The 14197-nt window shown below is 39.2% G+C and overlaps 1 protein-coding gene across 1 annotated transcript in view; it reads right to left on the bottom strand.

The window, feature by feature from the left end:
• Positions 1-3536: 3536 nt before the first annotated feature.
• LOC127567743 (testicular spindle-associated protein SHCBP1L-like) overlaps positions 3537-14197 on the bottom strand; it is a 52726-nt gene continuing 42065 nt past the window's right edge. The window contains exons 9-10 of the mRNA XM_052010728.1: positions 14000-14122; positions 3537-3782 (exon numbers count right to left, since the gene is read on the bottom strand). Of these exons, the coding sequence (XP_051866688.1) occupies positions 3537-3782; positions 14000-14122 (369 nt within the window). The remainder of the gene's footprint in view (positions 3783-13999; positions 14123-14197) is intronic.

Genomic DNA, 14197 nt, shown 5'->3' with positions numbered 1-14197 from the left:
GAAGGGAGTTTAAAGAGGGGAGGGATTACCACAGTGCCTGTCGTTGATAATTTATTACCTCCTATTAAAATAAATGGGTTTTGTAAACTGCAGATTATTGCAGTCATTCACTTCGCTGGTGAAGAGTCCTGTGCCAGTGAGTCAAGGGAATATGGTAAGCATTTTGTTCTAATCAAAATTCCACTTGCACCATCATCTTGGCCAATGTTTATTCCTCATTCTGTATTACTGAAATTTATCTGAATTTCATTGGTGTTTTTGTGGCCATCTTATACACAAAAAAAATCTGCTGCATTTCCCTGCACTAAATTAATGATTACACTTCAAAGGTATTAATTGGCTCATAAGTATTTCAGATGTCCAAGAGTTGAGAACTATTAAAATCTATTTCACCCACTGCTGAGTTGTGCCATTGGAAAATAGTTTCGAATAAGTCAGAAAGCCATCGTCAAGATATATCAGGGACACCCATTATTACTGCAAAAAAATGTATGTTACTGATTATGTTTTTCTTTGAATCACCAAAATGATGGTTGAGGGGAAACCCAAAGGATATTTTCAAAAAGATTGCTTTGGAAATTCTAATTAATGTAAAATTTACCACTTGAAGACTGAAATATCAGGTATTGATGGCAATCAGTGCTACAGGGCTGAAAGCTTCCTGTAGGCAAAAGTGTTAGTATATTGATTGGACCTGGTTTGGAATGGGTCATCAGTGGAGTCATGCAGGGGTTGTTTTTGGGTCCATTGCTGTTATCATTTCATTAATGATCAATATTTAGGTTTGAAGAACAAATTACATGTTTGCCGATTATACCTAGAAGGATGGAACAGTCAGGGTTAAATTTGGCATGAGCACTAAGCAGATGTACATCTGCAGGGGAATCGATGTGCCTGGCCAGTGATGTTTAACTTTGGAGTGGAAGAGATAATAAAAATAGAAAATTACTTATGAAGGCAACATGAGTACTGAGCATCTGGACACTCTTCGGAGTAAAAAGTTGTTCGAAGTAAAGATCCAGGCATTCTAGTGCATGGACCTTAAATGATTCGTGATCATTGCTGTGGCGAACAGAGGGTAGTGATGTGTATTTAAGAGAGGTTCAGTAGAAAACAAAGCATTCTTTTGTTTTGACTTTGTGTATTCTATGTTGACCTTCTGGTAGACAATAAATTTCCCTTAAAGGTGGGTGATAGTGATGAATTGGAAAACGTGCTCAGCCACAGCTTTACTTTCCTGTTTGCAGCATCAAAGTTATCAGGGTAGACACAGTGAAGTGGGTCTCTATGTTCTGAGAAGCATAGACCTAGAGATGGTTTGATTCTAGTAGATGATGAAAGGAATAACTTATGTATATGGATTTCCAATATTTGCAGTTTCTAACTTTAATAGCCTTTCTGATTATTTTCTGTACCAATCTTGACATGTTAATGATCCATCCATGTAAATCTCCAAGTCTCCCTGGATGGCAACAGCATCCAGCTTTTCATCATTTAGAAAACAAGTTATCCTTCCGGATAACCTGAGATTTATGTAAACTGAAGTTTATTTGCCACAGTCTTGCCAAGCACTTAACATTTTTCTGTCTTTGTGATTCTAACTTTTATAGTGTTTACAGTTTTGCCAAGCTTTGTATCTTGGCAAACTTAATAGGGTAGATAGAAACCCATCAATCCAAGCTACATTGAATGACTGCCTGAAAATTTTCAAGGTACTCATTAGTTATTCAATCCATGTTTATAGATTCTAGTAAATAACTGGTTTATAATTCTGTGGTTTCCCCCCCACCCATCTTTCTTAATCAGAAGGGTGGTTAATTACTTCGTGATAGATCTTTGTTTCCATTCAATTATAATTTGAGAAACAATTGCAGAATTTTACTCTCAACGATATCAGACATTCTTGCAGTACTTAATGTCTTTAGAGTGGGTGAAGAATTAAATAAATTTTCAGAAAGTGCGGTCTGAGCAAATGATATTTCTGCTACCAATGATGGGATTTGGGGTGAATGGGTTAATTTCAATAAACATGTATTTTGTAAGGTGAATAGGACCACATTGATGGGTTCAAAGTTAACATTATGGGGGACAGCAAACCAGTGAGGACAGAAAAATAGATGAATTGGACAATGTGCTTTGCATAAGTCTGATGAGTTATTAGACAGTGGAGGATAGTCTTCAAGATAAATGTTGAAGCAGTTTTATTGAATAGGTTGAGCAGTGACTTTTGAAACTGAAATATTTATGAGTGGGCAATTGTTCTGGTAATTCTATTCTGATTCAGTAAACTAAGCAGATGTGTAGTTTGTCTTCTCTAATTTAGGATTCCATGAAGGTTCTTGTTTGATAGAATTGGTAATGAAAGCCAACAAAATGATGGAATTGTAGTCTTTAGCTAAACTGGGCATCATCTGTAGTATCAGCTCCTTAACTTGTGGTTGAACCAATTAAGTATCTGCTGCACATGTGTTTTGTAATATTCAGTCAAGAATGGGAACCACTGCCCAGTTCTTGCCAGAGGAGTTAAGAGAAATTTGTTCTTCTAAACCAGGATTCATAACATTAAGTTCCATTTGACATTTGTGGTGTATCTGTGATATTACAGAAACAGTTATTGTGTGAATTCAAAAATCACTTTGCTGTTGGTCAGTTATGGTAGCTTGCATTTTAAATGTGAAAAGTAATAGATGTAATGAGGCAGCTTTAAATCAATTAAACTTGATGCAGATTTATTTCAAAGTTTAGGGTTAAAGGATTTCAAAATAATCTTCACAAAGCTTGTAATTCTGCATAGGTTTTACACCCAAACACATTGCTCGTAATGCAGCGTCAATAGACACTGCAAAATCAAACATCATTTAATGAAATACATACATACTCCATTACACCCTTAAATACAACTACAAACTGTAGTGAAAAGTACATTATTTCATTTGTTCATCATGAGTGGTTTCAGATGTTAGGATTCAAAGACTTTTATTAAGCTTCAGGGCCATACGGAAATGGTTACATCTGTGTGGATAAATCTGAGACATTTCTTTGGCTTTTTTTTCCTGAAGATCAGCACCACTTCAATCCCTTTTTGAATCTGTCACAATGTTCAACTTTTCTGCTCCTAAATATAAACAGAAGTGTGGAAAGATCAAGAACTCGGGTTGGGTGGGGGGGGGGGGGGGGGCGGGGGGCCAAGTCTGCAATCAGCTTTTAAACTTTTAAATATAATTTTTTCAAAAGCCGGTAGCAGAAAGCTGGAAACTTAAGCAAGTTTAAAGCCCAGATAAAGCACAGATTAATGAAGGCCACTCTAACTCCCCAATGTATTGATAGGGAAGCTAGCTTAAATAGTTTCATATACAGAACTTAAATTATTTTTGACTTATGTTTTGAATTTATATCTGAGCTATATAGCTTTCTTAACAATGTACTTATTACAAATAAAAGTATGAAACAAATTGCCAACAGATAATTATAGATCTGTTTTTGACTCAAGGCAAATTGAAGAGTTTCTAACTCTGCAGTATTTCACATCAGAATAATTAACAAACAATTACACCTATTTCTCCCATTGAGTTGTTTTCAAATTTATTATTGTTCATTTCAAGACTCATATTCTGCATTGCTTTCACAAGATCGTCTCTTTTATCACCTCCTGCAGCACATTCCAGTACATCCTCATCTGCATCATGGCAATGTCTATCATCTGGCTGTATTATGGTAACACCATAGCCATTATTGGAATGAACATAATTATTATGGAGCTTCAGTTTCGGTGGTGGCAGAACCTGGAAAAAAAGCAGTTTTCATACAATGAAATATCAGGTCATGTCTCAGGATTCCCCTCAACCACGTTCATAACCTTTGTGGTGACTTTCCCCTCCTGCAAGACAAATGAATAGTATGCATTTATATCAATCTGCCACCAGAGTAAAACATCTCAAGACACTTCACAGATGCATCATCAAACAAAGAGTGAGAAATAGGTCACAAAATTTGGTTGCTTAGTATCTGCAGAGATGTCAGGCTGCCTTAACACAGATGCCACTAAGTTGGACCTTGACAATGTCACCAATGCCACATAATTAACCAGCAGAGAGCTTCAAGCTTTCAGCAGCAAGAGACCAACTCCCTAATCTTTGCACTATTTAAAAGGATCAATTGATTTAAAGTTAGTTGCTGATTCAATAACTGGTGTATAGAAATCAAATAAATTCCTGTAGATTTATAAACTTTGAATATTTTCAGTTTACAACCCGACAGGAAATGATGTGTCACGTTCAATGATTTTTGTTTATTTTAAGTTTTCTGCAGTACCCACTTGTCTGCAGGTTTTGGGTGTTCCTTCTTCTTGGGAGTGCAGTGTAACAAGGAGAATGAAAAGAGCATGCAGACTTGGGCAGCCTGCTGGAGGAGGAAAGTAGTTTTGGTACTCAGCAAGATGCCATATCCATCAAAAGGTCCTTCAGGTGCAATTCTACATCTAGGTCTAACAAGGAAATTAGTTGCTTCCCATTTAGTAATGAGATTCTCCCTCGTACATGCCCCATGCAATGGTTGTAACTACAGCTAGACAGTAGATTCACTACTGCTTTATCCAAGGGTAATAATCTCAAGATTACTCCCAGTGCCACGTGCGTGAGAATAGAAGTACGAAAATAAATCCCAAGGACATGTGGTTTGAGATGTGGTGGAAGGGGGAGTGATTCTGATTCTGATTCCTCATTTCAGGACTGGATCTGGGGGGGAAGGCAGGGTCGATATAAACTGGTCCCAAGCCAGACTAGGCCCAATGCCTTGGGAGTACTGTTAGGGACAGTAGTGTTTGCTAGTGCTGTCCAAGAGGGTTTAAACTTGAACGGCTAGGGGAAAGGAATTTGAGCAGAGAGATAGTGAAGGGGAAAACAAAGAAATGAAAGACAGGAAAAAAGAAAGAAAGAAAAACATAAGGTAGAAAATACAAGAGCTGGAGGCAAATAGAGCCACTTTACAAAACAAATCTAAGTTAATTATTATTGTTAAAAAGACTAGTCTAAAGGCTTTGTCCCTAAATGTGTGAAACAGTCACAAGATAGAGGAATTAACAGTGCATATTTAAATGGCATTGATATTGTTGCTATTATGGAGACGTGGCTGCAGGGTGCCAAGAATGGAATATCCAGGGTTGTTATTATTTAGGAAGGAAGGATGGGCAGAAGAGGATAGGAGGTGGGGTGGCATTTCAGTGAAGGAGGAAATAAGTGTAATGGTGGAAAAAGATGTTGCCTGGGAAAGATATGGAATCACTGTGGGCGGGAGTTGTCTAAAAGCCTCATCATGTTTATGTAGGGGATGAAATAAGCAATTAGAAATGTATGTAGCAAGGGTTCAATGCAATTTTGGGTGACTTTAATCTACATACATATTGGTCAAACCAAATTAGCAATGATACTGTGGAATAGGAATTTCTGGACTATCTACATGTTGATTAGGCCAATACATTAAGGAGCCAAATAGAAAACAAGAAAAAATGTTAGTGAAGGCTGGCTATTGTGCAGTGAGGAAATGACTAATTAACAATCTTGCTGTATGTGGTACCTCAGTGAAGAAAGATTATAGCATGCAAGAATCCTTCATTAAGATGGAGTATGAAATAATGGAATCAGAAATTAGGATCCTGAATGTGAACAAAGGAAATTACGAAGATATGAGGCACACGGTAGAGAACTTTACTAAATGGATCAATGTGGATAGGCAATTTGTAATATTTCAAGAATGTTTTATATGAAGTAGAACAGTTATTCATTCCTGAATGCACAAAATTAAGTCAAGAAAGAGGGTTCAATTGTGGGTTATGAAGGAAATTAAGGATATTATTAGATTCACAGAGGAGACGTATAAAATTGCCAGAAAAAGCAGCAGGTTTGAGGATTAGGAGCAGTTTAGAATTCAGCAAAGGAAGACCAAAAGAATGATTAAAAGGTGTGTGTGTGTGTGGGGGGGGGCTGCAGAATGGAGAGTAAATTTGCAGGGAGCACAAAAACTGACCATAATTTGTATAAATATGTGAAGAGAAAAGGTTAGTGAAGACCAATTTAGATCCTTTATAGTAACAAAGGGGGGAAATTATAATTGGGTACAAAGAAATAGCAGATATATTATTGTTCTGTCTTCACTTTGGAGGGAAGTGAGGAAAATTAATGGAGCTAAAGGCTGACAAAGCTCTAGGGCCTGATGACCTACATCCCAGAGTACCAAAGGAAGTGGCTCTGGAAATGGTGGCAATATTGATGATGGCCATCTTTAGAATCTGGAGCAAAATTGGAGGGTGACAAACGCCACAATTTAAAAAAGGGAGGAAATTACAAACTAGTAATCAGCAGCAGGTAAACGCTAGGATCTATTATAACAGAACACTTGGAGAGTTTTAATAGGATGGGACAAAGTCAGCATAAATTTATGAAATAGAAATAATGCACCAAGTCGACGTCGGCTCTTGGAGCAATCCCATCAATGCCATTTTTCCACTTATTTCTCTGTAATCTATTCTCCCGATTCTCCCACAGCCACCGATGCTAGGGGTAATTTACATGAGCCAATTAGTTTAATAACCAGCATGTCTGTGGGAGGAAACCTAGAGGGAGAACATGCAAACTTCACTCAGAGCGCACTGGGGTGGTGTTGGGAGAAATGTAAATTGCAAGGAGGATGTAAAGAGGCCCCAGTGTGATTTACCAAAGTTGAGTGAGTTGATAAATGCACGGCAGACATAGAACCACATGGATAAATGTGGGTTGGATAACTTTGGTTCCAAAAGTAGAAATATTGTCTGATTTGTGACAGATTGGAAAAAGTGGAGATGCAACATGACCAGGGTGACCTGTATACTTGAAGGTTCACCACCTTCATCTGTTATAAACAGCCTATCCCTTATTCTGAAACTCTATCCCCTGGTCCAAGGTTCCTTGACCAAGGAAAATATCTTTCCTGCATCTCTAGCCTGTGAAATGCTTAAAGAATGTTGTTTGTTTTGAGATCTCCTCTGTTTTCTGAATTCTAGAACATACAGTCCCAGTCTACTCCGGCTTTCCTCATATGGCAAACTTGCCATACCTGAATTCAAATCCTCTCTTTATAACAGCTTACATACTATTTGCCTTCTAAATCACTTACTGCACCTCCTTGTTGGTCTTCAGTGACCCAGAATACCTTTGAGTATCACTACTGCCTAATTCTTCACCAGTGTAATAATTACTCTACTTTTCTGTTAATCTGCACCAAAGTGAATGGTCTCACATTTTTCCACATTATTTTCTCTGTTCTCATCCACTCATTCAGCTTGTCCATGTCTCCTTGAAGCCTCTTTACATCCTCCTCTGCACTCAGAATCCCACCCAGTTTAATATTGCCAGCAAACCTAGAAATATAACATTTGGTCCCTTTAGCCAAATTGTTGATATTTCATGTTAGAGGCTGGGGCTCAAGTCCTTGCAGTTCCCCATTAGACAGTCTGTCAAGCTGGGAAGGATCCATTTATTCTCACTCTGCTTTCTGTCTAATAACCAATTCTCAAATCACATTAGTATATTATCCCCAATCCCATGTGTTCAAACTTTGTTGATCAACCTTCTGTGTTTGACCTCATCAAATGCCTTCTGAAAGTCCAACTAAACCACATCCTTTTCCCTAGTTGGTTCCTTAATGTACTAATTTAGAAAAGTGTCTTGCATACATTCCATGAATTCATTCTTCACTTTATTGCAGCAAATTAGATTCATCCAGTCCAGAAATAAGTTAAAATCTCCCAAAATTACTTTATTATCCCTGCTACATATAAGAGAAAACAAGATCCACTGGTTCTTTCTTGACTTTTCTATTAGTCACATCCTTAAAAGAACTTCAGCAGATAAGTCACACATGATTTTCATTTCATAAATCCATGTTGGTTCTTTTCAATCCCATTATTCTTTTCCCCTCCCCTCTGCTTTCCACAAGGATCACTCTCTGTGACTCCCTTGTCTGCTCAACCCTCCCCACCAATCCCCCTCCAGGCACTTAACCCTGCAACTGTGCTAAGTGTTACACCTGCCCCTACACCTCCCTCACCACCATCCAGAGCCCTAGACAAACCTTCCATTTGAGGCAGTCCTTCACATGTGAATCCATTGGTGTTATTACATCCGGTGCAGCCTCCTCTACATTGGTGAGACCTGACGCAGACTGGGGGACTGCTTCATTGAGCACCTTTGCTCCAATTGCCGTACCAGCTCGGATCTCCCAGTGGCTCGCCATTTCAATTCTACTTCCCACTCCCACACTGACGTGTCTGTCCATGGCCTCTTTCACTGCTGAGTAGAAGCTACATGCAGATTAGAGGAACAGCACCTCATATTCTGCCTTGGTTTCTCCAACCTGATGGCATGAACATAGAGTTCTCTAACTTCTGGTAACGACCTCCACCCCCCCCCCCCCTCCCACTTTTTCTATCCTGGTGCCACTAGCCCCTCCATCACCCTCTTTTTCCTCTCCCCCACCCTCTCCATCTGCCCATCACCCACATATTCCTCCCACTGGCTCCCCTCCCCACCTCCTTCATTCCAGGATCCACTGTCCTATCAGATTCCATCTTCAGCCCTTTCTCTTCTATCACCTCCCAGCTTCTTACATCACTCCCATTCGCCTCCCTCCCTCAGCTGCCTATTATCCCCTCCATCAACTTGATCTATCACCCGCCAGCTCTTGCTCCACCCCTTTCACCCCCCCCCCACCCTTTTATACTGGCTATCTCCCCTCTTTCCAGTCCTGATGAAGGGTGTTGACCCAAAATGTTGACTGCTCATTTCCCTCCATTGATGCTGCCTGACCCGCTGAGTTCCTCCAGCTCCTTTGTGAATTGCTCTGGATTTCCAGCACCTGCAGTTTCTTGTATCTCCATTCTTTTCAAGGTGTTATCACATCCTTCATTATAGTTTCTAGCATTTTCACTACGCCTGCCTTCCCTGCTTTCCCTATTCCTCCTTTCTTAATTAGTGGAGTCACATTTGCTTCCTCCAATCCACTAGAATATTATACCCTTCTTCAGTCCACCAATCACCTTGGGCTCCTGTCTCACTGCTCCCCTTCTCTTCCTGCAGCAGATTGTTTGTTGCTCCAGATGTCAGCATCTGCAGTCTCTTGTTTCTCCAATGTATCCAGCTCTTTGCTTTTTCTTAGCTCGACCCAAATTGATTCCAGTTCTACATCATGATCTATCATCCAAGATCATTTCTCACCACTGCATTGATTTTCTCCCTTATTAATAATGCTATTCCACCTCCTTTTACCCATCTTTCCCAAATGTTGAATACTCTGGAGTATTTAATACCCAACTTTGAACATCCTGTAGTCACATTTCCAAATAGGCAATTAGACTGTACCTGTTGACTCCCACTTGTACTTCATTTACCTCTGCGAATGCTGCACCCATTCAGGTACAGCATCTTTCATTTTCTCATCTTAACATTTTATGACCCCCTCTGTTGCTTTATTATTGCTATTCATTTTGCATACGGTTTTTCTAAATTTCCTTGCTTTGCTGCACTCTGAATTCCCTTTCAGATTCCCATCCCCATAACAAACTAGTTTAAACTACCCTGCAAGGATGTTGGTCCAGCTCTGCAGAGGTGCAACCTGTCCCAGAAATACTTCCATTGCCTAAGAGGTCTAGAGCTTCTCTCACTTTTCATTGATGCATTCATATACTCCATCTACCTATTTTTGTATTTATTAGCATGCAGCACAGGGAGTAATTGTGAGATTATCTTTGACGTTCTGCTTTTTAATCTCTTTCCTAACTCCCTTATCTCTGCCTGCAGAACTTATATCATTGGTACTGATGTGGAATACAACTTTCATCTGTTCGCCCTCCCCTATGAGGATGCTCTTCAGTAATTTCCTTAACCCAGGTGCCAGAGATGCAGGCATCATGTTTAGGGCCCCACAAACACCATTATGTCCCACTGTTGAATTCTCTATCATTATTGCTCTTTCACACTTCTTCCCCTCCTATGCAGTTGAACCAATCACAGTGCCATGCAACCAGATCTGAATGTAATCCTCTGAGGAACCATCACCCCCAACGTTATATGAGGGGGATAATTGGTTACAGAGCGACATTGACTTGAGGACTCCTATACTACTTGCCTGCTCTTCCTTGCCTATCTGGTGTTTCACACCTTCTCTCTCTGCCTGCGCCTGTTTAAGCTGTGGTGTGACCACTTCTCTAAACACGCTATTCATGTATGGCTCAAGCAGCTACTCCAGCTCCTAAACATGGAGTTCAAGCTGTTGTAGCCAGAGACACTGCCTGCATGTGGTTCTCTGGAACACAGGAATGATTCTGCTGCCTGTACCACTCTAGAGGAGCCTTGCACCATTTAGCAGAATGGGTCTCAAGACTTAATGTGGTATGATAGTACACATGTTGCAATCATAAAGACATGGTTCTCATCATCAGCTCCAAGGAAACAACTTGAGCAGGAGGAACAGAAGACTACAGAGTCGGGCTTATGGCTGGGCTGTTAAGACCAACTGATCCAACTGCAGTATCATAAAGCATTTATTCCCCAACTTGCATGCTCAATTCACAACTGAGTATACAAACTGGTATTGACCATCACATAATCTAATTGATCACATTGCCAAAATAAAAGCCAATATTCCAAATCAAAGCTATAAATTATTCCAAAAAACATTTAAACTTCTGTTGTGCATTTCCTGTTATCCACATGCCTTTGAGTACACCAGTGCAGATGGCAAGTGACCAAGGATGACCTTCAGAAATTCTGTGCCAACAATGGCTTCTGGCAGTAGGTTCTCAATCCAACAATACATTTTAACCACTACTGTGAAAATGCCAAAAAAAACTGTGCTTTCTAAATCTAAACTTCAATGCATTGGTGGGTTTCTACTTTGGAATTTGAAATATTGGCCAGAAGACATTGCAGAATGTTTGTGCCTGCAAGCATGCTAATGAAGTTGCCAATAACTTTCATGTTGGGAAGAATAAATTGTAACCTTTGTACAAAGGTTAATGATGAATTTTTTCCATGTTCCTTGACATTAAACACAGACTTCCCAGCCAAAGCACCAGGAATTTCACAGTACATACCCATTAGATGCATCAGTCGGCTGCCCCACTGAAATCCTTAGCTGAGTCCTTTGTAGAGCTGGCATGGTGGCTATCTCATCCACCTGGTCTAGCTACAATGTACGTCTAATAACATGATAAGCTAAATTCTACATTACTCAAAGTGCCTTCATCTGAGTTTGTGATACAGATGTAAAATTTGAAGATGTGGATCTTTTGTTTTCCACATTAGTTAGGCCAGGTAATTAATACTTTGCTATTTGAAAAGACAAAGGTATACCTTATGTAAAGTTAATTTGAGTTGAGTTGGTAAATGTATATGGGAAAACAATATGCTTATGCCATCTGCAGCGTGTAGATTAAAAGAGTATGGGAAAGAAAATTGTGATACAAGTAGGTGAATTAAATTTAAAGATACCATAACTTCCAATGGTCTCTGGTCTATTCCTGACCGTGGACATGCCACTCCAATTATGACCAATACTCTCTCTTCATGTTCGTAAAGTTATGGCGCTAAGCTTATTGTTTGATGCTGATGGTGTTAGTGCTATTATGCATAATCTTGTCCAGGTGGAAGTGGGTTACTCCACAGAAGTGTTTTTGGATAATGTGTTGTTATAGTTCAATAGCTGGCAGTGTAAGCTGTGAAGTGTGGTGGAATGGGGTGTGAGGGCATGGTGGACTTTCTAAATATTAGTCAAAATCCTGAATGGAACAGTTCAGGTATATGACACAAAAAAAAAATGCTGGAGGAACTCAGCAGGTCAGGCAGCTATCTGTGGAAGGAAATGGTCAGTTCGCATTCTATGTTGAGACCCTTCATCTGGGGTGAGAGATGGAGGGGAGATGGCCAGGTAAAGGGAAGGTATGGAATCAGGGCTGGCAAGATTCCAGCTCGTCGCTCCAGATTCTAGGATCTGCAGGCTCTTGTGTCTCCTAGGTATGTGACTAACAGAATTCTGGTGTATTGAGCAATATGTGATGATTATAGTGGAGTTGATGACATACAGTATGCCCAATGGAGATGCATTCAAACAGCTTGGCCATGTGTCTGAGATCTCTAAACATTTTGCAGCTCTGCATCCCGAACATCAACTCCTCACATTCACCCCTACAACTGGCTCTTTCTGCTACCTTTTTATTGGGCTAGGGGGCCTCCTTGGCTCCTGCAGATACAGAACAACTGTCCTCCTCTCCACTCCCTCTACGAAAACCTCCACCAGGATTTACATAAAGTGTGGAATCTTATTTGCTTCCATGAAGCTGCAATCATCTTCAAAATGACTTGCACTACCTGCTGCAGTTGCAATGTATCTGTTCTCTAAAAGATGCAGGTTGTCTAAAGCAGCACAAGTTGGTCTGAATTGGTACTATCACATTTGTATGATGTGGTCAACCCCTGTTGTTAATTTAGACAGGTTAAGAAAGGTGAGGTGGGATAGTTTATCATTTGTCACATCATATAGGATGTTATTTGTTAGATTGAATAGGAAAATTTCAGTACTGTGGAAGTGGGGGAGAAAACTTAGAACAATTCAATGTTGAAGTTGCAGGAAACAACTTGGGAGGAGGCAACACGTCCAAGATCTTTGGAAAGAAAAACACTTGAGGTTTATTTCCAGTGCGAAAGAATTGAAAAGCAGAAACGTTATGTTAAGCTTGTAGAGAATCCTGGTTAAACTGCACTTTGAATATGATACATCATTCTGGTCACCATAATAGAAAGAGGATACAGAGACATCGGAGAAGATGAAACAAGGGTTTATGAGGATGATATGAGAGTTTATAACTTTATAAAGGACTGATCAGTTCAAGGCACTTCTCGCTCAAAAAAGAATGAAATATCTACAGGGTTTTGTCATTATTAAAGGATTTGATCAAGTAAACAGAAATTTCCACCTTAAGTCATGACTAGGAGCCATAAATCAAAGATAAGTCACTGATAAATCCAATGGGAAATTTGAAAAATATCTTTATCCAGAAAGTGGTTAAATGTGGAACACAAATCACAAGAAGCAGTTGAGGCTAATAGCATGGATGCTTTTATGGAAATTCTGAATAACTACACAAGGGAGAATAGAATCAAACAATATGCTGATAAGGTTAGACAAGGTTTATTCAGGGCACAATTACCGGTATATGCCAGTTGGTCATGAATTAATGCTTTAGTGAGATATACTGGAAACTATGATGTGTGATTTAAACAATTCTTCCATATACACACCCAAACTGATATACTTTACTACTGGATGCACAAACTCAGTAAGTTATTATTTTATATACAAATTTCAGCTCCAAAGATGACCAAGCACATGATTATGGTTGCCTTAGTACCTTCATAGTCCCAGGTTTCACTCCCAGTTTCTAGTGAGTTAGATAATTTTAACCAGTAATAGGGCATTTTGAACTTGAGAGGGTTAGAAACAAAATAGCAAGGCTCCAAGTCCTTGTTACAGTTTAATGACCTGCATTTAAAATGTTTTATGATGTCATGAACTGAGACCAGGATTGAGTTGATTGGTATACTTTCCAAAGGCTCATGCTGACTATTAAGCAACAGCCAACACCTTCAAGAAAGTGGGGTAAATAAGAGAACACTGTGTGAGAAATCAAAATTCCACCTTGTATTTTACTTGTATTACCAAGTAAGGTCCAAAATCTATTTTAACTGTTTAAAGCAGAAGGCTCTATTTTATAATGGTCATCTTTTAGTAAACTATTTAACAAAAACAACAGCCCTTTATAGCACATGAAACATTTGCTGTTAAAATGTAATTAAATGATATTAAGGTTTCCATTACTAAATTGTTTCCAATTTCATCACTTCTCCAGAATTAAATTACTCTTTAAAAATATTTCTGCGTTAGAAGGGATGAATGAAAATTATACTGGTCTTACCTTCAGTTTAATTCCACCTAACATGTTCTTGAGGACATCAGAACTTTTAATATTACTGCATTTGTGTATATCATTTCCTTCCAAAAAAGCAACACTTCCCGGATATAGCTCAACTCCTGGCCCCTGTTAAAATAAAGTTTTCAAGTTCAACTTCAATATATTGTATTCAGTTCTGGATGTAATATTTTTTAGGTTACT

The sequence above is a fragment of the Pristis pectinata genome, chromosome 3 (assembly GCF_009764475.1).
Source record: "Pristis pectinata isolate sPriPec2 chromosome 3, sPriPec2.1.pri, whole genome shotgun sequence".
Lineage (NCBI taxonomy): Eukaryota > Metazoa > Chordata > Chondrichthyes > Rhinopristiformes > Pristidae > Pristis > Pristis pectinata.
The sequence above is the reverse complement of the archived record's forward strand: the minus strand, read 5'-3'. Positions and strand labels throughout refer to the sequence as shown.